This window comes from Petaurus breviceps, unplaced genomic scaffold (assembly GCF_028583685.1).
Source record: "Petaurus breviceps papuanus isolate PSGF00001 unplaced genomic scaffold, PetGlider_PUasm1.0 216, whole genome shotgun sequence".
Lineage (NCBI taxonomy): Eukaryota > Metazoa > Chordata > Mammalia > Diprotodontia > Petauridae > Petaurus > Petaurus breviceps.
This window is the reverse complement of record NW_027185867.1, coordinates 6,646,677-6,672,673: the sequence shown is the minus strand read 5'-3', so window position 1 is coordinate 6,672,673 and position 25,997 is coordinate 6,646,677. Positions and strand designations below refer to the sequence as shown.

Below are 25,997 nucleotides of genomic sequence, written 5' to 3'. Positions count from 1 at the left end.
ATATGATAAGAGTCTCCTAACCACTTTCTTCTTCCCTCACCAAACCAATCCTTTATACTGCTGCCCAAATAATATTTCCTAGTACCATCATATTATACAAATTATCTAATTAAAACTCTTCAAGGGTTCCCAAATATCTACTAAATATAAACTACTCACACTGCCCTTCAAAAGGCCTACTACAATCTTGTTCCAACCAAATATTGGTTGATTGGCTACAAATTATCTTTCCATTGTATTTCATGTTCTCTCCTCTTCATATACACATTATTCCTGAAAGATTGGAATACATTCTCTTCCTCCGCTCCCCCCAGTTTTTGTTCTTTCTGTTCCTACCTCTGGCCTCTTGCCTATGTTATCTCCCACGCCTAGAAAGGGCCTCAAACTCTTCTTCTCCATTTGTTGGAGTCCCTCCTTTCCTTCAAGGTCCAAATCAGGAAGTGCTTCCAGTATGAAGCCTTTCTCAAACCTCCAGCTAAATGTGGTCTTTTACTACCCTCTCCCTCGAATAAATTATTTGTACACAAGTCTTCATCCTTGCCCCTTACCTCTACCTGTTAGTTTGTGAGCTCCTAGTTTTACCAAAGGTCAAGTTTTACAGAACAAATCCTTTTATGAAGGGGATTTGTTCTTATGAAGTTTGGATTTAGTCTAAGGGCCACACTTGAGGACCTAGATGGCCACATGTGGCCTTGAGGCTGCAGATTTCCTACCCCTGAAGGAAAAGTGGTAGCAAGGATGCAGGGCAAGTAAATTAACTCTCTTTGCCTCAGTTTCTTCAACTGTAAAAAGAGCTGGAGAAGGAAATGGCAAACCATTCCATTATCTTTGAAGAGTCAGATACAACTCAAAATGACTGAACAACAAAAAAAGGAATATAATCTCTGTTATATCTATCTTTGTAGCCCCTGGGCCTAGCCTAATGCCTCTAATGGAAGGCACTTAAATCTTTGTTGAAATGAATTGAATTATAAGCTTGAAGCTACTTGTGGCATTTGACATCAGGAACTAGGTCTTCATCGAAGGAAAGTGCCAAGAAAACTGTTAATGTACACCAGCAGAGCAATTTGACATTGTCAGTACCACAGTATAACTGAAATGTAGATTTGGGAAAGGAAAGTGCTAGGAAAACATCTTTAAAATGTCAAAAGGGAAGGAGGGAAAAACAGGATTCCTGGAAATTATTTTAAGACATGGAGAAGACTACACATCAGGAAACATTTTCTGGCTACTGAACCACACAAGATAGCTAAACAGCAACACAGCTTTAATATTGAAATGACATAATCGGGAATAATCCTTTAAATTTTGAGTAAAGTTTAATATGAACGTCAAGTTTAAGTATCAGGAAATGGTAACCCAAACAGCTGGCCCAGTGCTAGGCAATGATACATATTACAGTATAATATAAAGAAATTAAATGATTCCAGGTCACCCCCCCCCCCCCCCACTCTCCCTTTCCTAACAATAAAATATCTTCCTGACTTGAACAAAATCCCATCAGGACCAAGGTAGTGAATTTCATTAATATATGTATTAAAAAAAAAAACAACCAAGTGAAATTTTCTGCCAAGGCCTCCACACCTCTAGACAAACATATTGCTCTTCCCCTCGAGAGGTTATATCAAACTAGCTAGTGGTGGTGTATAAAAACCAGAGCTCCTCATGCCTCAGGAAGGTGAGGAGCTGACAGGCTGACACAGACCATAATTTCATACTTCAATCCAAGTTTTCTTTGGATAAAATTGATCTCACTTTAGCCAGAGAGTAGTCATTACAACAAAGAAAAAGGACTATGTTGTAAAAGGATAAGAATGAAAAGAGCTCTTTTAGGTAAAAAAAATTATTTAAAATCATTTTTTATTTAAGAAGAATTTTTACAGCAGAAAACGGCAATGTTTACAGAAACATAAGGGAAGTGGTCATGGAAATTTCTGCAGATTAAGACGTGACAGACATGTTTCCTAGGTTTTTAAATTTTGAATCTAAAAAAGTTCCAAAACAGGACTTAATTATTTTTTTGGAATCCCAACAAAGCAACAACTCATACAAGGGGATATTTGGACGTTTACAATGCTTCAAGCCTTTGTGAAGTCAACCACTCCTGCATATCAAACACTACCTAGTCACCTTCCAGGAGAAACGGAGGGGAAGTTTAAGGGCACTTTGGTGCATGAAGCTCAACTCAACTGTTTCTACATCTCACACGAAGGTAAGAAAAGTCAACAACGACACAAAGAATAAGAAAGACATGCTGAAATTTGTTGTAATGTATCTTATTGATATTTAAACATATAAATAGTATGAGTTACATTCAATCACTATATGGGCATTTCTTTGCATTTACCTTGGTATCTAACACAGATTTTCAATAATATTGATGTCTGACAATAATATTGATGTCTGACGCTTGAAGTACTACTATTTAATGAAGTTGTCAATAAATACATGTCTTTCTAATACATTATGTTACAGAAATTCTCAGGATGAAGGTGTTAAGGAGGCAGTCTTGAGAAGTAATATAATATTAAGCATCTATTTAAATTAAAACACAGCTTCTACTTCTCTTTTAATTATTAGATAAAGGAGTTGGAAATTTTACGTCTTCAGGAAAATTTTAGAATTAGTCTTCAAGTGTGAATTTACACAGAGCAAGTCAGTTATGATTAGGCTGGTGATTTTGTTGCTTTTCAATTTCTTCTATTGAACAAAAAAATATTCAATTTCAAGTTGTTAAAAGAACATGCAATTAGGGGTGGCCAGGTGGCTCAGCGAGTAAGAGCACTGCTCCAGTGTCAGGATGACCTGGGGATCAAATCTGGGCTCGGATACTTAGCACCACACCCAGAAATAACTTGTCGAGTAACCTTGAGCAAGTTACTTAACCCCGATTGCTTTAAAAAAAAAAAAAAAGAACATGCAATTGATTTTTAAAGATCATGTAATCACAACTTTTCATTTGTTATCATCTGATTCTTTGTAGCGTGACATACAATTTAATTGAAAAGTTCTTGGAAATTTATTTATATAGTGTATGCTCCTTACAAGTATTTCTTGATCTTGATTATGTTGATCATAATTAATCTTTTAAAACATCTCTGTATCCCTATTACTTAGCACAGTGCTTGACACACTGAAGCACTGACTGCTCCATATTTTACCCTAAAGATCTTTCAGTTATCAATCTCTGAAATGAATCTTTAAAGTGGTTTGTTAATTATTAAGAAAGGATCAATGTTGTTGCTTATATAATTTTAAAAGATTGGGGCACATTCCCCTGTACTTAGGCAATGGATAAACTACATGTACTGGAATAGGAAAAATTTTTACCGGATATCACAGGTTCTTGTATTTTGTGATGCTCTTTTCTTTTTTGACAATATTGCGAAAAGCAACTGGAAAAATAGATTCTTGGTTGGCATAAGACATCAGTTATATTTTTGTAGTTCCTTTTTTTAAAATCTAGGATTTTTTTTAAAACTGGGAACATGGCAGTTAAATTTAAAATTCCTGAGGTCTTTGAGATATCAGATAGGAAAAATATCTTAAAAGCTCGTTTTTTTTCATGAATAAGCATGCACGATGAACATCTCAATATAAGAACAAGGAATGCCAAGTCATGGATATACATACACATCTGTCTTGGCTGTCTGTCTCTCTACTACTGTAGAGAGAGGGAGAGAGCATAGTTCTTGCTGTTGTATTATTTCTTAGTTTATTATATCTGTTTTAAAAATGTGAACAAGCAAAGGGCAATCATTGTGTATAGATACAGATATAGATATATGTACATACACCCATGGAGGGATACACTACTTAAAAACATATAAGTGCTTAATAAACAGTGCTGACAAATGTTAATAATAGTACAATAAAGTTATTACAAAAGGTTACACAGTGTTTTAGAAAGTTCACAATGGCCAGTGGAATAGATAGTCAAATTTTAAAATTAATTTAGTTTCCTTATAATTGACTAGGATTCATTTACATAACTTGTCATCTTGAAGGGAATTTGTACTACTTCTAAAAAAAAGAACATGAAGAAAAACTAAAGTGTCTATTAATCAGCTTTTGCCTTCTTGTTACATATGCCTATCTTATCTTTTAAAGGATGTCTGGAATTCCCAGTGTTGGCAGTACACTTGCAGCAGTAAATGTTGAGGTCAATTGTTACGCTGCCCATGCACTGACAGCCATAGATGGGAAATGAAGGCTATGCTTGGCTAATGGCATGCTGAATTTGTACTACCAGCCCATCCTGAATGCTTTGCCCGGAGTTTTCCCTTCAGCACATTTTAATTAATGCCTTTAAAGTATTGTTCTTTCACTTCTCTTCTGCCTTAATCTTCCTGACCAAACAGGGGCATAATCTAATATGATATAAAACCTTTACTGGCCAGTGGCAAGCAACATAGCACTGTTATCTTTGGTCTCCTGGTCTGTTTCATTTCATTTCACATGACATAAAGTTTTACTATGTCTCACAAATCAACATTCCCATGATTCTGAAATATCACAGGATTAACAGTAGCGGGGGTTGGTTTTTTTTTAAATTTTTAAATTATTTTTTAAAAATTAATTTGTTACTTTTAGTTTACAGGATTCAATTCCACAATTGCTTGAGTTTCACATTTTGTCCCCCTCCCTGCCCTCCCCCCCATGGCAGCATATAGTCAAGTATAGGATCTGTAAATACTTTCACATTATACATTAGTCAGGTTATAGAGATGGACTGTATCAGATGGAATGAAAAATGGTAAAGAGGACATAAAACCAAACAAGAAAAAGAAAAAGATCAGGTATTTTGCTTCCATCTGGATATAAACTCAGTTCTTTCTAGTTGTTTCTCTGGATGCACACATTTCTCTCCATCATGAGTCTTTTGGGATTGACTTAATATCACTGCATTGCTGAGAGGAGTCCAGTCTATCAAAGTTGGTCATCACACATACGTTGTGTCTGTAATTGTGTACAAATTTCTCCTGGTTCTACTCTTCTCACTCAGCATCAGTTCGTATATGCCTCTCCAGGTAAATATGAAGACCATTTGCTCCTCATTTCTTATAGCACAATGGTATTCCATTACATGCATATACCACAACTTATTCAGCCATTGCCCAATTGATGGATACCCCTTAATTTCCAATTCTTTGCCACCACAAAAAGAGCTGCTATAAACATTTTTGTACATATGGGTCTTCCTCCCACTTCTATGATCTCTTTGGGACATAACCCTAGGAGTGGTATTGCTGGGTCAAAGGATATGAAATTATTTATAGCCCTTTGGGCATAATTCCAGATTGCTCTCCAGAAAGGATGGATCAGTTCACAACTCTACCAACAATGCATTAGTGTTCCAATTTGCCCACATCTTCTCCAGCATTTGTCATTTTCCTGTTTTGTCATCTTAGCCAATTTGACTGGTGAGATGTGGTACCTCAGAGTTGTTTTGATTTGCATTTCTCTAATCAACAGTGATTTAGAGCATTTCTTCATGTGCTTATAGACATCTTTAATTTCTTTCTCTGGAAATTGCCTGTTCATATCCTTTGACCATTTATCAATTGGGGAATGACTTGTATTCTTATAAATTTGACTCAATTCTCTGTATATTTTAGAAATGAGTCTTTTGTCAGAGACATAGTTGTAAAGATTCTTTCCCAATTTCCCACCTCCCTCTTAATCTTGGTTACATTGGCTTTGTTTGTACAGAAGCTTTTCAATTTCATGTAGTCAAAATTATCCATTTTACATTTTATAATGTTCTCTAATTCTTGTTTAGTCATAAAATCTTTCCCTCTCCACAAATCTGACAGGCAAACTATTCCTTGTTTTAGGAGACTGCTTACAGTATCAGCCTTTATACCTAGATCATGCACCCATTTAGACTTGATTTTGGTATATGGTGTTAGATAATGGTCTATGCCCAGTTTCTGACATACAATATTCCAGTTTTCCCAGTAGTTTTTGTCAAATAGTGAGTTCTTATCCCAAAAACTAGGGTCTTGGGGTTTATCAAACAATAGATACTATAGTCATTGACTTCTGAATCTCCTGTGCTTAATCTATTCCATTGATCCACTCCTCTATTCCACAGCCAGTACCAAGTAGTTCTGATGACTGCTGCTTTATAATACAGATTGAAATCTGGTATAGCTAATCCACCTTCCCTAGAATTTCTTTTCATTAATTCCCTTGATATTCTGGACTATTTATTCTTCCAAGTGAATTTTGTTACTATTTTTTCTAGCTCTCTAAAGCTAGTATTTTTACAAAATACTTTTCTGAACAATAGCCCTATGATAGATGTTACAAGTAATATTATTCCCTTTTTCTAGACATAGAAACTAAGAGTCAGAAAGGTCTCTCAAGACCAATAGCTGAATGGGCAATTACTCATAAGACTGTGACATATAACTAAAATCTAAATTTAAATTTAGAATCAAATACAACAAATAGTGAAACAAAACTGTTATGAAGATTAACAGAGTGAATTATTTTATAGTACATTATCTTCAAAATGGAGTTTTACAAAAACTTTCAGAACAAGAAGGCCATCTCAAATATAGAGGAACTTGTTCAATAGGCAAACTGCTCCTCTTTCTCTTTCAGTTACAAAAAATTTGAGATAACACACACACACCTCACACACAAACACACACACACACACGAGAAATCAAAAAGTGATCTGCTGATCTGACTACAGGTAGAACATTCTTTTGTATGTTTATTGATGACTGTTATGGAATCTCAGAATTGGAAGGAACCATCTAGTCCAACTCAAGAATACTTTCTGTAAAAAATCAATAAATGGTCAACCAGCCTTTGTTTAAGGTCTCCAGTAAAGGAGAACAATCAACCCATTTCACTTCTGGACAGCTCTAGTTGTTAAAGACTTTTTTCTTACAACAATCCTATATTTGTTCATGGTTCCTAGTTCTGTCCTTTGGATCAAACTGAAAAAGTTTGGTTCCTCTCCATCTGACAATCATTTATACCTAAAGACAGTTCTCAGGTTCATCCCCAAAGCACCTAAAGTATTCTCTTCTACAACCTAAATATTCCCAGTTCAGCTCTTTTAATAAATCTATTCAATTCAATAAGCTTTTAAGTACCTACTACTGCTGTGTTCCATGCCAGGCAGAAGGGGTACAAAGACAAAAATCTAATAGTACCTGCCCTCAAGTACATTCTACTGGGAGTAGGAAAAAAAAATCCATACACAGAAAATTAAATAAAAATATATATGCAAAGTCATTTCCGGAAGAAGGGCACCAGTGAATGGATTCTAGAAATAACAGTCTATGCAAAAGTATGGAGGTAGAGATAGACAGTTAGTTGTATATGGGAAAAGGAAGCAGTCCAGTTTTACTAGAATGAAGAATGTGTGAAGGAGAGTAATGTATGTGCAATAAGCTTAGAAAGGTGGGCTTATATGGCATGGTTTCAAGGTCCTTTACCCTCTAGCTGTACTTCTGTGCACTTTCCTTCCTAAGACATAGTATCCAAAACTGAACATAATCCTTCAGGGAACACAATCCTAGTCTGATTTGGGTAGAAAGACTACTACCTTTCTAATACAGACATTGTGTAGCTCTTAATTTAGATAGTGCCTTGTATATACCAGGTACTTAATAAATGCTGTTGAGTTCACTTGAATTCATTATGCCAGGTGGCATTGTGGATAAAAGTGATAGACTTGGCATGAAGTCAATAAGCATTTATTAAATGCTTCCTATGTGCCAGGTATGATGCTAAGGTCTGGGAGGAACTTGATTCAAACATTGCCTCGGATACTAGTTGTGTGACTCTGGACTTAATCTTCCTTTGCCTCATTTTTATACTCTATAAAATAAGGGATTTGGGCTCAATGATTTATGAGGCTCCTTCCAGTTCTAAATCTGTGATCCTAATCCTAAGAATTTACATATGCCACGTCTTTGTAATGTGAAGAGAGAAAATTACAAGGATATTAATCTTATATATAAAACATTTAAAGCCATTAGAAAGCTTCAAGAATATTTCAAAGTATCCTGAAATCTGTAATCTATTCTATTCTACATGAAAATAGAAAAAGAAAATCCAAAGCAGAGAATTTAACTAGTTTAAAAAACAAGAAACTGGTGAGTGGAAACAGCAAATAAAATTTTTCAATGTAGATTTAACTTGCTTAAACCCTTATTAGAAGGATTTAAATATGACAAATTAAAGGCAAAAATGTGAACAAAAGCATACTGTTTGCCAAATTATAAAATCAATATATTTTAGTCCAAGCAAATCAGATTTCGATTAACCATTCCCTAAGTATGTCGAAGCTTTCTTTGCCTCCTAGAAAATCATATTCCAAGCCCTCCACTCCTTCAAAGTGTTAGGTGCTATATCTTGTGTGATCCTGACTATAGTTCCACAGTATGTGAATTAGCTCTTTTTGGCTACTTATAATATTTTCTCCTTAACCAGGGAGTGCTAAAATTTGGATGGCTCTAAGATATCTGAGCAGTTTTCCTTTATGATTTCTTGAAATATATTTAAGCTCCCTCCTTTCTCTGTCTCTCTCTCTCTTTCTCTCATATCATGGCTTCCAGGTAGTCTGATAATTCTTAAATTATCTCTCCTCAATCTGTTTTCCAAGTCAGTTATTTTTCCTATGAGATTTTTCATTTCTTCTCCTCCTCCTTTTCTTTTATTGTTTCTTGATGTTTCACGGAGTCATTAACTTCTATTTGGTCAATTTTAATTTTTAAGGAGTTCTTTTCCTCAGTATTTTTTGTGCCTCCTTTAATAAACTTTATTTTCTTTTCATGTCATTTGTTCTTATTTCTTTCCCCAATTTTTTCTCTACTGCTTTATTTTTTTTTCTTTTGCTCCTTTTTCTTTCTTTAGCTCTTCTAGGAATTCTTACTGGGTTTGTGTCCAATCTACATTTTTCTTTGAGGTTTTACTTATAGATGTTTTCAAGTCATTGTCTTCTGCTGAGTTTTGTGTCTAGAGATTCCCTGTCATGACAGTAGTTTTTTTATCCTCAGGTTCTTTTTTTTTGTTTTCTTCTCATCAAATCCATTTCTCAAATCATAATGCATTTATTATTTAATCTCATCTCACGTTACCCCATCTGAGTTTAGGAGTTCAAAGTACCAAAATTTTAATTATTTAAATGTCTAATCACTTAAGTCATATTTAAACTCAGAAGATTTTGGATTCAAATTCCAGCTCTTCCACTTACTGATTTGTTTCCTAATCTACACAATGAAGGGGATAGACTAAGGTTTCTTCTGTCTCTAAATATATTCTATTAAATGGACGACTTTAGTTCTCATAGATTGGCACAAGGAAACACTCTGGAACTTGCAGAAAATAAGCATGAGATCTATCCAGAGAAGTCCAGGCAAATGCAATGACTTGAGGTCTTCTAGTGCAAGCCAAAGGGGAGCATTTGGACATCAGGAACCTCAAGTGGCACTGTGAACCAACTTTTTTTCTGTACCTATGGCCTCTCTTCCTCTCTCTTTGGAGTACAGACCTAGTACTGACTGTATCTATCAGTGGGTCAAAGAGTATTCATAGTTTATTTTTGGGTAAAGTTCCAAACTGCTTTCTAGAATGACTAGAACAGTTCAGAGTTCCACCAATGATACATTAATGTACCTGTTTTCCCACAGAACCTTGAATGTTTCTTGTTTTCTTTTTTTGGTCAATTTTACCAATATGATGCGTATGATATAAAACCTCAGTTGTTTTCATTTGCATTTCTTTCATTATTAGTGACTTGGAACATCTTTATTTTGATATGACCATTGATAGTTTGGATTTCTTCCTCTGAAAACTGATCACATCCTTTCACCAATTATTGACTAAATATCTTTTGATCATATCCTTGGTCAATTTAGAAATGGCTTTTATTCTTATAAATTTCAATCAGTTCAAAATCCATCATGGAAATGAAAGTTTTATGAGTGAAACATGCTATAAAGATTTTTATTCCTAGTTACTTGCTCCCCTTTAATTACAGCTAAATTAGTTTTATTTGTACACACACTTTAAAATTTTACTTACTTAAAACTGCCCATTTAATCTTTTGTGATTCTCTGTATTCTTTGGTCATGGACTCTTCCCTATCCATAGATCTGAAAAGTAATTTTATTATGCCACTGATCTAAGTCAAGCAGCAATTTTAAGTTTATCTTGATATACATAGAGAGAGATGGCCTATGAACAAATGAATGTAAAAAGCATTCATTAAACACATATTATGTGTAAAGCATTGAGCTAAGTATTGTTGACACATATAGAAAAGTAAGATAGTTCCCTTTCTCAAGGCTCACATACCAATGGGAAAAACAACATAAATGGAAGGTTTCAGGTGCATATCAGTGAAAAGAGCCTATGGTCCTTAAGGTGCAGCAGAAAAACAGACAGTAATGCCTCCTCTTTAATGTCCTTTCCACTGATTAAACTTTAAATTAAAGTTTCATAATGAACCATTTGGCAATGCCAAAGATTTAAGTGCCAACAATTTTCTTTTCTAGGTCTTCAGTAACTCTGGCTGTAGCACATGAAAGAGAAGTTGCCAGGTTGTATCTCCCCAGGGGTTGCTTTTCAGGACACTGTTAGTAACAAATCATCTGGAAGATTACTACTTTGTAATACAGTTTGAAATTTGGTGCTTCAGGCCTCCTTAATTTTATTTATTATTTCCCTTGAGATTCTTGACCTTTTGTTCATCCAGATGAATTTTATTATTTATTTATTTTAGCTCTATGATTATTATTATCATATATATATATATTATATTCCTTTGGTAGTCTGATTGGTATGGCACTGATTAAGTAAGTTAATTTGGGTAGTATTAACATTTTTATCATATTGGCTCCATCTACCTATTTTTGTAAAGAGTGTTTTGTAATTGTATTCATATAGTTCTTATTTCCTACAGTTCCTGGAAGGTAGACTACTAAATATTATATTCTTATAGTTATTTCTCTTTTCTTCCTGCTGGATTTTGCTGTAAATGTACAAAAATATTTATGTGAGTTTATTTTATGTCCTACAACTTTGGATATAATATTTAAGTTATTGCTTCAATTAATTATTTAGTTAAGGTTCTGCATTCCTCTAAATAAATCATTATATCATCATCAAAAAATGATAATTTTGTTTTCTCTGACAATGCTTGTTCCCTCAAATTTTTCCTTGCCTTATAGCTATAGGTAGTATTTCCAGTACTATATTAAGTATTTAAATAGAAATTCTGAAATGCAAACACAAGAGTAAAGAGAAACCTAAAAAGGTACATGCATTTGAGGAATTGGAAGGGACTGTGTGAAGAGCACACAATGGTGTGTGACACAGGTGACACAACGGAAAAAGTCAGGAAGACCCGGGTTCAAACCCAGCTTCAAATACTAGAGCCTGGGCAAGCCACTTAATCCTGTTTGTCTCAGTTTCCTCATCTATAAAATGAGCTGGAGAAGGAAATGGTAAACCACGAACAGTATCTTTGCCAAAAAAAACTCCAAAAGGGGTCACAAAGTGTCGCTCATGACTGAAAGCAACTAAACAACGGTAATATGATGAAGTGTTTGCATTCTAATTGTAAAAGAAAAAACAAGTATCCCCTCAGACCTCTAATGTCTTTAAGTGTCATAGACAGAGGTAAATAAAACAATCACATGTTGTCAGGACATTTCTGTTCCACTTTAATGATTTTTTCTTTTTTTTTTTTTTTTAAAGCAATTGGGGTTAAGTAACTTGCTCAAGGTTACAGGGCCAGGTGTTTCTGGGTGGGTGCTAAGTGTCTGAGCCCGGGATTTGATCTCCAGGTCTTCTCAACACTGGAGCCGGTGCTCTTACTCGCTGTGCTACCTGGCCGCCCCCACTTTAATGATTTTTAAGGTAGAAATAAAAAGGATAGGAAAAGGAATACATGAAGGAAGGAGATGAAACGACCTATTTCACAGAAACAGTGAATTCAAGAAGACAACTACATAAACATGGGGAAGGTGGGAGTCAAAAGAACCTTACTTTCATCTGAACTTGACCTACATAGAAAGAATTTGGTTTAAAAATACACTAAATTCAATAAGGAAATAGGTAGGAAGGGAAGGGGAGGTTATGAGAGAAGGCAGAATCTGGATGAAATCTATCATAAGCAAAATAAACCCTAACTTTGGAGAGCAGATTATGAAGGGAGGAATAAAAAGGCTTTTTTGACTTGTCATTTTCTTCTAGGAGACCTATAATTCTTAGGTTGCCCCTATGTACCCTGTCTTGAAGATCAATGTTTTACTTGTGTGGAAATTGTGCTATTGTTTTTTGTTTCTCTTCTTCCAGATTATCCTTCACTTCTGTGTATTTGCATTTGCAATCAGTTATCCTCTTGGTGAGACTTACCGCCATGGATTCAAAGTTTTCTATTCTGTCAATTATCTCTGTCATGTAGGTCATATGTTCTATTTTCACAATTCTTATTTCTCTTTTAAGTTATTTAAGAATATTATGCTGTGATTCTATGCTTTCTTGGAAACTCACAGGGTCCCTGGCCTCAACAAGACTGAATCGATTTTCCTTTGTTTTGCAATATTTATTTATAAATATCTTGACTCTAGATGATCTGGATGTCATTTGCCCTTATATTATTAAAATCTTCCCTGCTTGTTTATCTGTTTATCTTCAAAGTCTTCAACTGAGTTTTTTCTTCTTGAGATCTTTGGAAATTTGCCTTTTTTGATTAAATTCTCCTATTGCTCACTATCTGATTCCCTCCTCTTTGATTATGATTTCCCTGGAGAATGGAACTCAAAGCAGTCTTACCCTCTTCCTGCTCTGTATAATTCATGTTTCCTTGGCCTCAGTTTCTGGTCCAAGTGACTTCTGGTGGACAGAATTTGACTCAGCTGGATTGTGGGCTCTTTCTCTAAGGCTCAGTGCCCTGTGAATATGGTATCATACAATGGTGTCCTATCCCAGTGTTCTCTGCTTCTGTTTCTCAGTTCTTTTTGCTGAGTTATGTTGTAGCACAGAGCACTGCCTCACTGTCACCTGAGTAAGAACAAGTTTCTGCCTTTTGGTTTTCTGAGGCACTGAGAGGAAGACAGACGTAGAGTTAAGTTCTGTTTCAAGCCTAAGAGTTAGCCTGTACAGCCTACTCAAGCATGGAGAGGAAGAGGGTAATGAATGAATGTATAAGGGGTTGGTTAGTTCAGTAAGTTTTTACCTCAGTAGGAATTCTTTGTGTCATGTAGAAATTGTTTTATTTTCTTGTGCATAATTCCTACTTTGGACATGTTTGAGAAGTTATGTGAATCACAGAAAATGTCTAGTCCATCATCTTGTTTGGTCATCTGACCCAGAAAGGGGGAATTAAAAAGAAAGGGAAAAAAGGTTAAATACTGTTGATTAGAGACTGGAGGAAGGAAAGAAAAAAGGGGCAGTGAAGTAAACTGCTTCAATTACAGAACACTAGGGTTGAACACTCCTCTCTAGTTACTTTTGTAAAAAGGAGGTTAGGAAGAAGGTAAGAGATAGGACTATGAGAACAAGTTGGGAGGAAATACCCAGTTAACAATCATAAACATTAAACGAATTGAAGTATCTATAAAGTGGAAGCTGACAGCAGAATGGATCAGAAAGCAGAATCCATCAATATATTGTTTATAAGAAACATTTCATTTAAACAGAGTTAAAAGAAGGGGGAAAGGGCAAAATATGTAATACTTCAAGTGAACTAAAAAAAATCATGATTTGAGACAAGGAACAGGAAAATTATACATGATTGAGATAAACTATATTACATTTAAAGGCACTATATACAATGAAATAATATCAATACAAAATATAAATACACTAAATGGCATAGCATCCAATGTATTAAAGACAAAAAATACAGAAAAAGTAGACAATATGAAGGTTAGAGATTTGAATGAACCTTTTTCAGGCAGATAAATCTTAAAAAAAAATGGTTAAACAAGAAAGGAGTTAAGGTCCTGAATAAAATTTTAGAAAAATTAGATATGTTAGATCTCTAACAATTACTGAATGGAAATGGAAAGGGAGATGCATATTTCTCATTACTATGTGGCACATTTACAAAAACTGATCATGTATTAGGACATTAAAACCTAACAAAAATTTGCATTAGAAAAAATGTTAAAACTTATACTTTACTGACCACACCCAATAAAATTATATTCGATGAAGGCCTCTGAAGATAGGATTAAAAATTAGAGATTAAATTTGTGAGTCAAAAAATAAACCATAGAAATAGAAAATTTCATCAAAGAAAATGACAAGAAAACAATATACCAAAGCTTGTGTAATGTGGCCAAAGCAGTCCTAGGCTGATTGTGGATCCTAGCTTCTATGAAAACATTCTGGGGATTAGAGATGCACAACTAAGAATCCCATCTAGCCTCTTCTACCCAACCCAATCTGGGATTCCAGAATGGGAACCCCAGAGTCCTAAAGAGAGACAAAGACATTTTATGAGAGACAAAGAAGGCAGGTAGAGATAAGAGCGTGGTGCAGAATATAGTCTGGACTCTAGGACCCTTCAGGGTAGTCCTAGAACTCCCTGTTTGAGCTCAGCTCATTCCAGCCTGGTCTGAATCTTCTTTGAGGGTAGCTGCAAAAAAACAACTTTGGGGATATTCTGGGTAGACCTAATATGGCACTTTCTGCTCAGCTGGGAAAGGGCAAGATGCTTCCTCAAACCCGAGTGACTTGAACTCTGCTCTGGAGGGAACAGCCTTGGGGCAAAGTACTCTAGGAAATAAAGCCTCAGGCCAGCCTTAGCCTAGCAGGGAAAGAAGCCACAGGAAGGTCTAGACATGGTCCAATGAACTGCCACAGGCCCAATCCAAACTGTGGGAGAAAAGAAAAATTCAGCCCAAACAATCTCTGAAATCTTTAAGGGGAATGCAGCACAAGAGTATCTGTAAGCCTAGCATTAGGACAAGGACTCCAGGTTTTCCTACAGCAGAAAGAGTCTGTGACAAGGAGACTCCAGGCAGAGCACTAGAATCCCCTGCAAGGTTGATCTAGTCTAGAACACTAAGGAACTGTTCACAAAATTCAGATTCGGGGCTTAGCCAAAAAGAAGGCCTCCCGTGAGCAAACAAAGGGCAACTCCGACTACCATGAAGTAATACTTTAGTTTGAGAAATACTCAAGTGGTGAACTACAAAGACAATAGCAATCTCATAAGTCTAGGTAAAGTCTCAGAAAAAAAAAATCCTAGTTATAGAGACTTCAGGATTTCCTGGAGGAAATTAAATAAGAGATTCAGAATGGAAAAGCCAAGGAAGAAAAAAGGCAAAGAAAAACAAACAGTAGAAAAACTCATTAAAGAAATGAAGGCTCAGAAAATTATAATGGGTTAGGCAGAAAACAATTCAACAAGAAAATAGGAAATATTAAAACAAAACCAAAATAATGATAAAAAAATAAGAAAATATAATCAATACATATTTTTTAAAGTTAACTTGGAAAACAAGCTAAGGAAAAACAATCTAAGAATTATCAGATGATCTGAAAATTATAATTAGAAAAAAGTCTGAAAATCATATTTTTGGTAATTCTAAATGAGAATTGCCCAGAACTCTTAGAAAAAGGCAATGTGAAAATACAAAAAAATCTACTAGTCACCTCCTGAAAAAAAGCTCAAAATGAAAATTTCCAAGAACATTATATACAAAATCCAGAGTGCTTCCAAGTCAAAGAAGTACTACAGGCTGCCAACAAGAAGGACTTCAAATACTCAATCTCCTTTCCTGGATCATTATTCATAAAATGCTCCTTGACTATAACCAAAGGGTCTGTTTTAGGCCCTCTTCTTTTCTCTCTTCACTATCATTTCATGACTTCATCGTCTCATATTAGTTTAATTATCATCCCTATGATGATGACTCCCAAATCTATGTTTCTAATCTTAGTCTTTCCAGAGCTTTAGTTCCACATCATCAATGGTCTACTAGACATTCTGAAGACAATTAAGCACTTGGTGATACAAAGAATGGCAACAACAGTCTCTGCCCTCCAAAAGTTCTGAATGTCCTGTGGATCTCTCAAATCCAGCAAGTCCAAAAAATTGATCTCATTATCTTTTCTTCTCTTCTGAACTTTCTTGTGTCTGCAAAAGGGCACCACCATCCTTCCAGGCACACAGGTTCACATCTGTCAACTTTGACCTCTTTACTCTCATCAACCCCACTGAATCTTGTTTTTATTCCCATAACATTTCTTGTACCCATGTCCTTATCTCTACTCACATAGCTACAACCTTAGTTCAGGCTTTTATCAACTTTCACTTAAATTATTTCAATAACCTCTTAATTAGTTGCCCTGTCTCAAGGCTCTCCTTTCTTCCATCTGTTCTTCCCTGAACTGACAAATTGATTTTCTTAATGTGCAAATCTGATGTCACTTATTTATTCAATAAACTACAGTGACTCCTGAAGATCAAATACAAGTCCTCTGTTTGATATTTAAAATTCTTCACAACCTGGTCCCAACCTACCTTTTTAACCTTATTGTACAATATTCCCTTCCACACATACTGGGTCCAACCAAACTGGCCTTTTTGCTGGCTCCTCATATGTAGCATTCCATCTCCCACTCCCACACTTGCATATATCCCCTCACTTCTATCTTCTGGAAGCCAAAGTTCCCTTCAAAATTTGGCACATGTACCACCTTCTTCATGAAGCCTTTTTTAATTGTTCAGATATTATTGCATTACCTCCCTCCCCCCCCTGTCCCCCCCCCACCCCCCCCCCCCCCCCCAATGCATCCTTATTCTATTTAGTACCTATTTATGTGTAGTTGTTATTTCTCCCAATTTAAATGCAAGTTCTTTGAGGGCAGAGATTGTTTCCACTTTGATCTTTACATCCTCAGGGTCTAGCACAGTGCCTGACACATTGTAGAAATTTATTAAATTTATGTTGATTTATTTAATGATTAAGAGTTCCTAGTAAAGAGCTTCCTCTACTAATGAGGATGGGCCCCTTCTCTGCAACAGAGATTTATCTAGGGCACCAAGAGACTTGTACAGGGTCACAGAGTTAGTATATGTCAGGTGGTGCTTGAACCCAGGTTTTTCTGACTTCAAAAATAGCTATCTATTGTCATGTTTTCTTTGGGAATTCTCTAAAGCATTTTAAAACTTGAATTGTTTTGACATATATACCAAAATATTTATAGGAGCACTTTTTGTGGCAGCAAAGAACTGGAAGCAAAGCCTGTTGAACTGAGAATGACTAAATAAATTGTGGCACATGAAGTAATGGGAATATTACTGTGCTGTAAGAAATCATGAGTATAATGAATATAGAGAAACATGGAAAGATTTACATGCACTGATGCAAAGTGAAGAAGAGCCAAGAAAAAATTTATACAATGATAACAATGTAAATGGAAAGAACTACATTAGTAACTGAAAATGAATGCTGCAAATTTAAAAAGAAGCTTGGCTCCAAAGAAGAGATAAAAGAAACCTCTCTCCAACTTCCTGGCAGACATGAGGGGAATGATTACGGAACATGACATAGATTCAGTGAATCTTTGTGGTTGTCCTTGTCAACAAATCTTATATGATCTTAACATACGCATGAGAGATTCCTTGTTAGAGAACTTTCAGGGCTGTATTTTGCTCTGCTGAGTCAAAATGCTTTTTTAAAAACTTTATTTATTACTATTTTGTAATTGACAAACAATGTGGTCTACACAGTTGTAAGGATGTGTCCTGCTGTGGAAAAATGTTTGCAGAAGACTATCTGTTTCCTTGTGATATTTTCACTGAGGGTATCCTTGATACATATACCGTGTTTCCCCGATAATAAGACACTGTCTTATTATTTTTTTTTGGGGGACAGAAAAACGCCAGAGGGCTTATTTTCAGGGGAGGGCTTATTTTAATGAACATTGACAGCAATTTTAATAAACAGGTAAATGTGAACAAAAAAATGTACCTTTATTCAATAAGCAAATCACTGGGGAAGAACAGGATGACGCGCTCACTGCTGCAGCTCTGATTGGATGCGTTTCACGGGGGGCGGTGGGGAGGGACGGTGCATACAGAGGGTACCGTAATGTAGCGTGTAGCACAGGGGATCACCTTCACTACAGTAGCAATCTGAATAGGGCTTATTTTCGGGGGAGGGCTTATTTTAGAGGAATCTTACACAGTAAGGGGAGGGCTTACTTTCGGGCTAGGTCTAATTATCGGGGAAACACGGTATATAGCATTCTAATAAAGATCTACAAAGATGAGAAAACAATTCAGGTGGTATTTCCTAAGCTAACCAATGCTGACCATCTGAACTAAGTGACATGAAACAGCAAAGGTTTCTATAGTGCAATTTAAAACACACATTAGAATATCAAAAGAAATAATTACTTAGTGCATTTAGAGAATTACTCACATCTGGCATTCCTATACAGAAGAAAAGGATCCTGAAGTTGGAAATCCAGATCTTTAGTGATGGGTTCAGTCCTATTTTCCATGCTCAGCCTATTCATAATAGTGAATCCATGCTTGGGAGAAGCTGACCTGAAAATTAACAGAAGAAAAAGTTGTTCAAAAGTTGTTACAATGCAGCTTTACTTTAGCAAGTCACAACCTTTTTGTTTCAATTCATATAACTTAACTATAGATCAAAGGTTTTTAACTTTTCTGCATGTTATAGACCCTTTGGTCATCTAGTGAAGCCTACAGACCATTTCAGAATTATGCTTTTAAGTGCATAAAATAACATATATAAGATTACAAAGGAAATCTATTATTTTGAATAAGTGATGTAATTTTTCCCATTCAACTTTAAAGACCCTTGAAATGAATCCACAGATCCCAAGAGGTCTATCAATGCCAAGTTATTAACTCATGCTTTGGATAAATCCTTTTTCCTTTACCAATATTCCTTTGTATGCACAAATATATATATATGCTCTAATACATCTGTAATGTAACACTTTTTATGGTACTTATTTGTCAATTAATATTTTCCCCTGAAAATAATCTTATAACATTCAATTTTATATGTGTAAGTCCTGCTTCCCTATTTTCCCATCAATATAAATTTTTAATGAAAATAATCTACACACATAGCAGAAGTTTACAATTTTATATACATTCCTCCTTTCTGTTCCTCTACATATACTGAAATGCTGGTGTTTGTTAAATTTGTAACAGAAAGGGAAAATTTTTTAAATCCATGGTTATATTTGAGAACATTACTGATGAAGGTGTGAGAAAGGAACAGGAAGGTTTTCTTATATGACATTTCACAACAAACCATATCTTTACCTACACAAGGCTGACTGATAGAAATAGGAAACATAAGATTCTGCTGGGCTTATTTTTGCTGATTATGAGGCATCTCCCAAGCACATGTAAAATTTATACAAGATTCCTTGAAACTATACAACAAAAATATCCTCATTTAATAACCTTCTGATCTTCAGGAAATAATATGTTCACCAAAGTGGTAGAAGTGATCTAGTACAGAGACCAAGTAAAAGAGAGATTACATATAATGAGGTCTTTCAGATGCTACTGTTTGCAGGTGACATTTTGAAAGTGAAACACTGAAGAGAATCCTAGTCAAACTCAACAGCCACTTAAACAAGTTCAACTTAACTATCTATATAGAAATAACCAAGTAGATAAATACCATTAGGTCCTGTAAGGAATCTCCCTGAAATGGCTGTATTATTTGAATTTGTACTGCATATTTCCACTGAGCTGGAACCAATTACTATATTTTACATAATTATAACTTCAAGGAGTGTAAATTCAAATACATGCAACCCATCAAGGGAATTTCTCATTGTACTAATCAGGCTGCAATGTCTATTGTCCAGATTAAGATATGCAGTTGGATTGACAACCTATAGCATATGTCGATCAGTATGTGTAGATGTGAGCTTATTATAGAATCGTTGCAAAAAGAAAATGAAATGGCCTTGGAATTAATGAGTAAGAAGAGAAAAAGATGAATTGCTTTTCAGGAACTGCTTCATTATGAAACAGATACCCAAATTTTAAATAACAGTATCTTCTGGTATCATTATAAGGCATTGACTTGTGGAATGCCACAGCTACCAAAATTAAATAGAGTAACACACAAAGTGTGACAGAAAGGAGCATAGTAGCCATGAGTAGGCTGCAATAAACTGATAAATAAAGCATTTTAAGGGAGAAATAGAATTTTTAAAATGTCATAAAAATATTTTAAAGAAAAAGAAAACTGGCTGGTAAATAGGTAAGAATTAGATAGCCTATGAACTCTATTATTATGCTTATTATGTCAGAAGAAATTGAGGAAATTCCCCAACACACTGTCTGCCAGTGGAAGGACACAGACATACAGAATAGGGAGGCATCACTTGGGGTATGAAGGAATAGACTTTATACAATGATAACAATGTAAACAGGAAGAACTACTACATTAGTAACTGATGATGAATGCTGCAAAATTAAAAAGAACAAGCTTGGCTCCATAGAAGAGAAACAAGAAACCTCCCTCCAACTTCTTGGCAGAGGTTGGGGGACTGACAAGTATGGAACATGGAACCCACATCAATAAGATCACAGATCTATTTGAGAGTTCTATTTCTTTTTTTTTTTTTTTTTCTTTTTGGAGGGCAGTTGGGGTTAAGTGACTTGCCCAAGGTCACATGGCTAGTTTTTGTGTTAAGTGTCTGAGGCTGAATTTGAACTCAGGTCCTTCTGACTCCAGGGCTGGTGCTCTATTCACTGCGCCACCTAGCCACCCCAAGAGTTCTATTTCTTAAACTACACTGTTACATTTTTTTTTTTAAAGAACAGGGACACTGTCTTCGTTGTACCCCCAAGAATGCTTAGCATACTGTCCTAATGATAATAATCACTAAACTAAGTATCTGTGGATTAATTTGTTATCATACATTGACCATTATTTGAGAATCTGCTGACAAAAAATTTGAGTGTTTGATTTAAAATGAAAGATGTGAAATTTCTTTGAGGAAAGATGTACAAGAAGTTACTGAACTTGCCAACAAGCATTATAAAATTAAAGCATAAGTAATCTAATCCAAATATCATTAGGAACTAAATTTCCCACAATGTAAAATAAAGATAAATGTGAGTTACTTGAGAAGGTGATTATACAAGTTTTTCTTTGCAATTAAACATAATTGTTTTAAAGAGACTCAAATTACACAGAATTCAATTTTTACCAGCTATATATACAGTTTTCTATCCCTAGGTTACAGTCATCATAATTCCACTGTGGATCTTTTGGTTGCGAGTAAAAATACCACATGATTACAATGTGAAATTGAAATAAATAGAAAAAGATCCAATTGTAGCCATGACACCAAATTCTACAAAATTATTAGTCAAAAAATGAAGAAGAGATTTTAGTTACTAATGAATGGGTCATTAGCTTAATATCTGAAAAACATCTCTAGTAATTCTGTTCCCATATAAATAAGAAAAAAAAAAGTATGGCATTTTATATCATTATCACTTTGCCCTAACAGGCTCCCTTGTTTTTTCTTCTTTTTTTTGGGGGGGGGGGAGAGGCAGGGCAATCGGAATTAAATGACTTGTCCAAGGTCACACAGCTACTAAGTGTTAAGTGTCTGGGGACACATTTGAACTCAGGTCCTCCTGACTCCAGGGCTGGTGCTTTATTCACTGCGCCACCTACCCACCCCAACAGGCTCTCATTTTAAGAATGACATAAGATAAACTCAGTTTTCCAGAGGCATCAACTTTACCAGTGGGCTTCTCTAAATATTCTGCATTATGAGAAAGAAATCATAAGAGGAAATAACAAATAACAAGAAAAAGGGGAAAGAACTGGATTATCCTTTTTTTTTCCTCCATAAGAGTCAGAATTTGATTTCTTCAGGTATTTGAATAATAGCAAGATGTTTTCTCTTCAAATATCTTAAACAGCTTAAAATTTTTTTCTTCAACTAATAAACACATTTTCTTTCCCTCCCCGCTCCATACCTCAAAAAAAGAAAAAATCTTGTAACAACAATGCACAGTGAAGCAAAACTGATTCGCACACTGCCCACAAGTTCATTACTTTTTTGTCAGGAGGTGGGTAGCATGCTTCACCATCAATCCTCTGGAACCATGGATGGACATTACACGCAGCAGAGTTTTAAAGTTTTTCAAAGTTATTTGTTTTTACAAAGTTGTATTACTATATACATTTTTCTTCTGGCTCTATTCACTTCACTCTGCATAAGTTAATACAAGTTTTCACAAATTTCTATGAAATTACCCTTTCTGTAATTTCTTAAGGTAAAACAGTATTTCATTACAGTCATATCCCATAATTTGTTCCACCATTTTTCAATTGATAGATACTTCTTTAGTTTTCAGTTCTTTGACATATCAAATTTATAGCAGCTATAGATGTTTTTTGTATATTTATATCATTTTCCTCTTTCTTAATCTGGCAATTAAGATAACTGGAGAAAAAAAAAGATATAACTGGTAACAATGAGGTCAGAAGCCATATAATAGAGGTTTTAAAAGAGAGTAAAAGGATAGGAAACAGACAATTCTTAAGGATTGTTTCTCAAGGAGCTGAGTCACAACAAAAAGGAAAGACATAAGACTATAGCTAGTGGAATGGTTGGATCAATAAGGGTTTTTTAAGGACGCGGAATACATGGGCATACTTGTAGAAAATAGATGAAGGAACAAGAATGGGAATAATAGGAACAATTTGCTGAGATCATGTACTCATACAGAAGGGTTCGTCTACAGGAAACTTCTCAAAAACTAAGACTGGAGTGAAAGAGGAAATAGTCAACAGCTGGAGATGTCTGAGTGAGGTGAGATGAAGTAGAGAGAAATGGGAGTCCTCAACAAATGGGGTCAATTTTCTAATTTTTGGAAATGTATGAGGGAAGGTAAGAGCACAGATGGAGATGATGCTGTGGAGGGTCTGAGGAGAGAAGAGAAGGTTTGGAATAAGTGCTCTGAAGAGTAGAAGCAAACTGATTAGACAAAACTATAAGGACTAACTTGCTGAAGCGAAGATTGTATAGTGGTGAACTTATTTAACGAGGTAGAGATTGAAAAGGGAAGAGAATGTAGTCAGAGCAGGGGTGATGGCCTAGGAAAGAAACAAGGGGTAGAGGGAATAGAAGTCATGATGAAGAACAGAGTTAGGAAGAACCTCTCTGATTATTTAAGTTTTATACATCCCTCAAAGTATAACTTAAATCCTACTTCCTCAAACCCACAATGATTTCTTCTTCTACTCTACTCTATAAAACCTACCTCCAAGGGCTGCTGTGAAGCACAAAAGAGATGACCTAAGGAAAGCACTCTAAAAGCTTTCAGTTACACCATATCAATGTGAATGACCACTGCTACTGTTTTCTATACTATTCATTTATAATATAAAATGATGCAAAAAGTGCTATGTGAAATCCAAAGAGGGAGAAGGTCACACTGATTATGAAGATAAAGGAAGTCTTTTTGTAAAAGGTGGAACAAGAATTAGACTTTAAAAGGGATAGGTAGAGATACTACATGGATAGAACTGGCCAGACTTAGCTCATGATCCTATAAGGGCAAAGTCAAAGCTAACACTATAGTTTCAACTTGGAACACAGGGTGAATAGTGGTCACCACTGACATCAAAGTAAGAAGAAACAAATTTAAGGGAACAATATTAAGCTCCATTTTGGACATGACTTTACTGTGTTTCCCCGATAATAAGACACTGTCTTATTAATTTTTTTGGAAAGAAAAACACCAGAGGGCTTATTTTCAGGGGAGGGCTTATGTTGTCCTGCCTCAGCTCTCCTCCGCGGCACTGCTCTCAATGGCGCCAGCAAGCAAATCACTGGGGAAGAACAGGATGATGCGCTTACTGCTGCAGCTCTGATTGGATGCAGCTCGGAGCGAGGCGTGCATTTCACGGGGGGTGGGGAACGGTGCATACAGAGGGTACCGTAATGTAGCGTGTAGCGCAGGGGATCACCTTCACTACAGTAGCAATCTCAATAGGGTTTATTTTCGAGGAATCTTACACAGTAAAGGGAGGGCTTATTTTCGGGATAGGTCTTATTATCAGGGAAACACGGTAATACCTCCTCTTTGTATCCTAGTACCAAGAGCAATGAATGCTTTGTATATTGTAGGAGACCATCAGCTGGTTGCTGATGAATTTTATCTGTAACATTCCATAACCACAACGATACATCTGCCTCCTTTCTATTCTCAGTACCACCACCCTTATTCAGCTGTGTGGGAGTATATGTATATGTGTGTGTCTATGATAGATGTATACAATGTTTCTGTCACTACCTTCCATAACTTCACCTCAGCATCATTTCAAGAGAAAGGATTAACACTCATGGCATTTGCCTAAATCCACTCTAACTCTCTTTCTATCTACGATGATTTTTAAAAGCATTTTCAGTTGTGATATTGCTATTCTGAAGAATAAGAACTTCAGAATGCAAAAAAAAAGGAGGGCTTCAATTTTAAATGCTGTTCATGGACTACCATCTTCTTCATAGTAACAAATAATTAACAAGCAGCACAGACCCTTATTAATCAATCAATCAGTAACTCTAAATCCTGCAATTTTACTGCAATACATTTTAACAATTATATATTATCAATCAATTAAAAAGCATTTATGAGGTGAGCTGAGGTGGAGTCAAAATGGCACAGGGTTAGCATTTTTGCTTAACTCTTCCGACACACTGTCTACACAAAAACCTAGAAAATGTATCAATACAAACACTGATAAGAAAAATCCAAAAAAAAGGGCAGAGTAATGTTTTTTAGTCCAAGGCAACTTAGGCAGACAGAAAAGGATCATGAGAGGTCAGAGCTGGCCAGGAATGCAGCATGGTGGTCCCAGGTCAAGGAGAAAATACTGCAAGCAGTCTAAAATAAATAATTCAAGTACTATGGAGCCAAAGTGAAGATCACACAAGATTTAGCAGCCACCACTAAAAAGAAATGGAAGGCTTGGAATATGATATTCCAGAAGGCAAGTGATCTAGAATTACAATGAAGAGTAATCTATCCAGCAAAATGGTTTAATGATACAGGGGGGAAAATGGATATGTAATGGAATAGAAGACTTGATTTTAAGCCTTCCTGATGAAAAGACAGAGGTGAATGGAAAATGTGACATGCAAACAATGAACTCAAAAGAATCATAAAAAGGTAAATATGAGTGAGAAATCATGAGACTAAAAAATTCATTTTATCCAAGAAGAAAGTAGGAGGAAAAAAGGCAGGGGAGAGAAAAATAGGGAGAGTAGATTAGAGGGGCAGTGGTCCAGTCTATTCTCACTTACACATGGTGCCTTCACAGAAACTGATCATATATTATGGCATAAAAATCTCACATAAAAGCACAAATAGTAAATGCATTTTTCTGACCAGAATGCAAGAAAAAATTACATCCAATAAAGGCCTCTGGAAACAGAGATCAAAAAAATAATTGAAAACTAAATAACTTAATCCTAAAGAATGGGTAGGTCAAAGAACAAATCACAGAAAAAAATTTTAAAGTACATTAGAAATAATGACAACAATGAGTCAACTTACCAAAATTTGTGGAATGTAGCCAAAACAGTAATTAGGGGAAAATGTATATCTCTAAAAACATCAATGAAACATAGAAAGAACAGATAAATTGGGCATGCAACTAAAAAAATTAGAAAACCAACAAATTAAAACCCTCCAAAGAAATACCAAAATACACATAATGACAATCAAATGAGAATCAAATTGAAAAATTTTAAAATTAACTAATTAATAAAGCTAGAAGCCAATTTTCTGGGAAAGAAAACAATAGACAATTTGGTTAAAATATAAAGAAGCCAAATTACCAGTATCAAAATTTTTTTTAAAGTGAATTCACAACTAATGATGATGAAATAAAAGCACTTATTAGATTATTAGGAGCTATGTTATCCAATTATGTTTCAATAAAACTGACAATCTTAATGAATGAATG

At 35.3% G+C, this 25,997-nt stretch overlaps 1 protein-coding gene across 5 annotated transcripts in view; it reads right to left on the bottom strand.

The window, feature by feature from the left end:
- Positions 1-25,997, bottom strand: part of DCP1B (decapping mRNA 1B) — a 316,409-nt gene that overhangs the window by 28,585 nt on the left and 261,827 nt on the right. For all 5 annotated transcript variants that reach the window (XR_011169490.1, XM_069094320.1, XM_069094318.1 and 2 more), the window contains one exon: positions 18,420-18,547. Coding sequence is in view for 4 of the 5 variants with exons in the window: in XM_069094320.1 (XP_068950421.1) it covers positions 18,420-18,547 (128 nt within the window). In the remaining variant the exon portion in view is untranslated. The remainder of the gene's footprint in view (positions 1-18,419; positions 18,548-25,997) is intronic.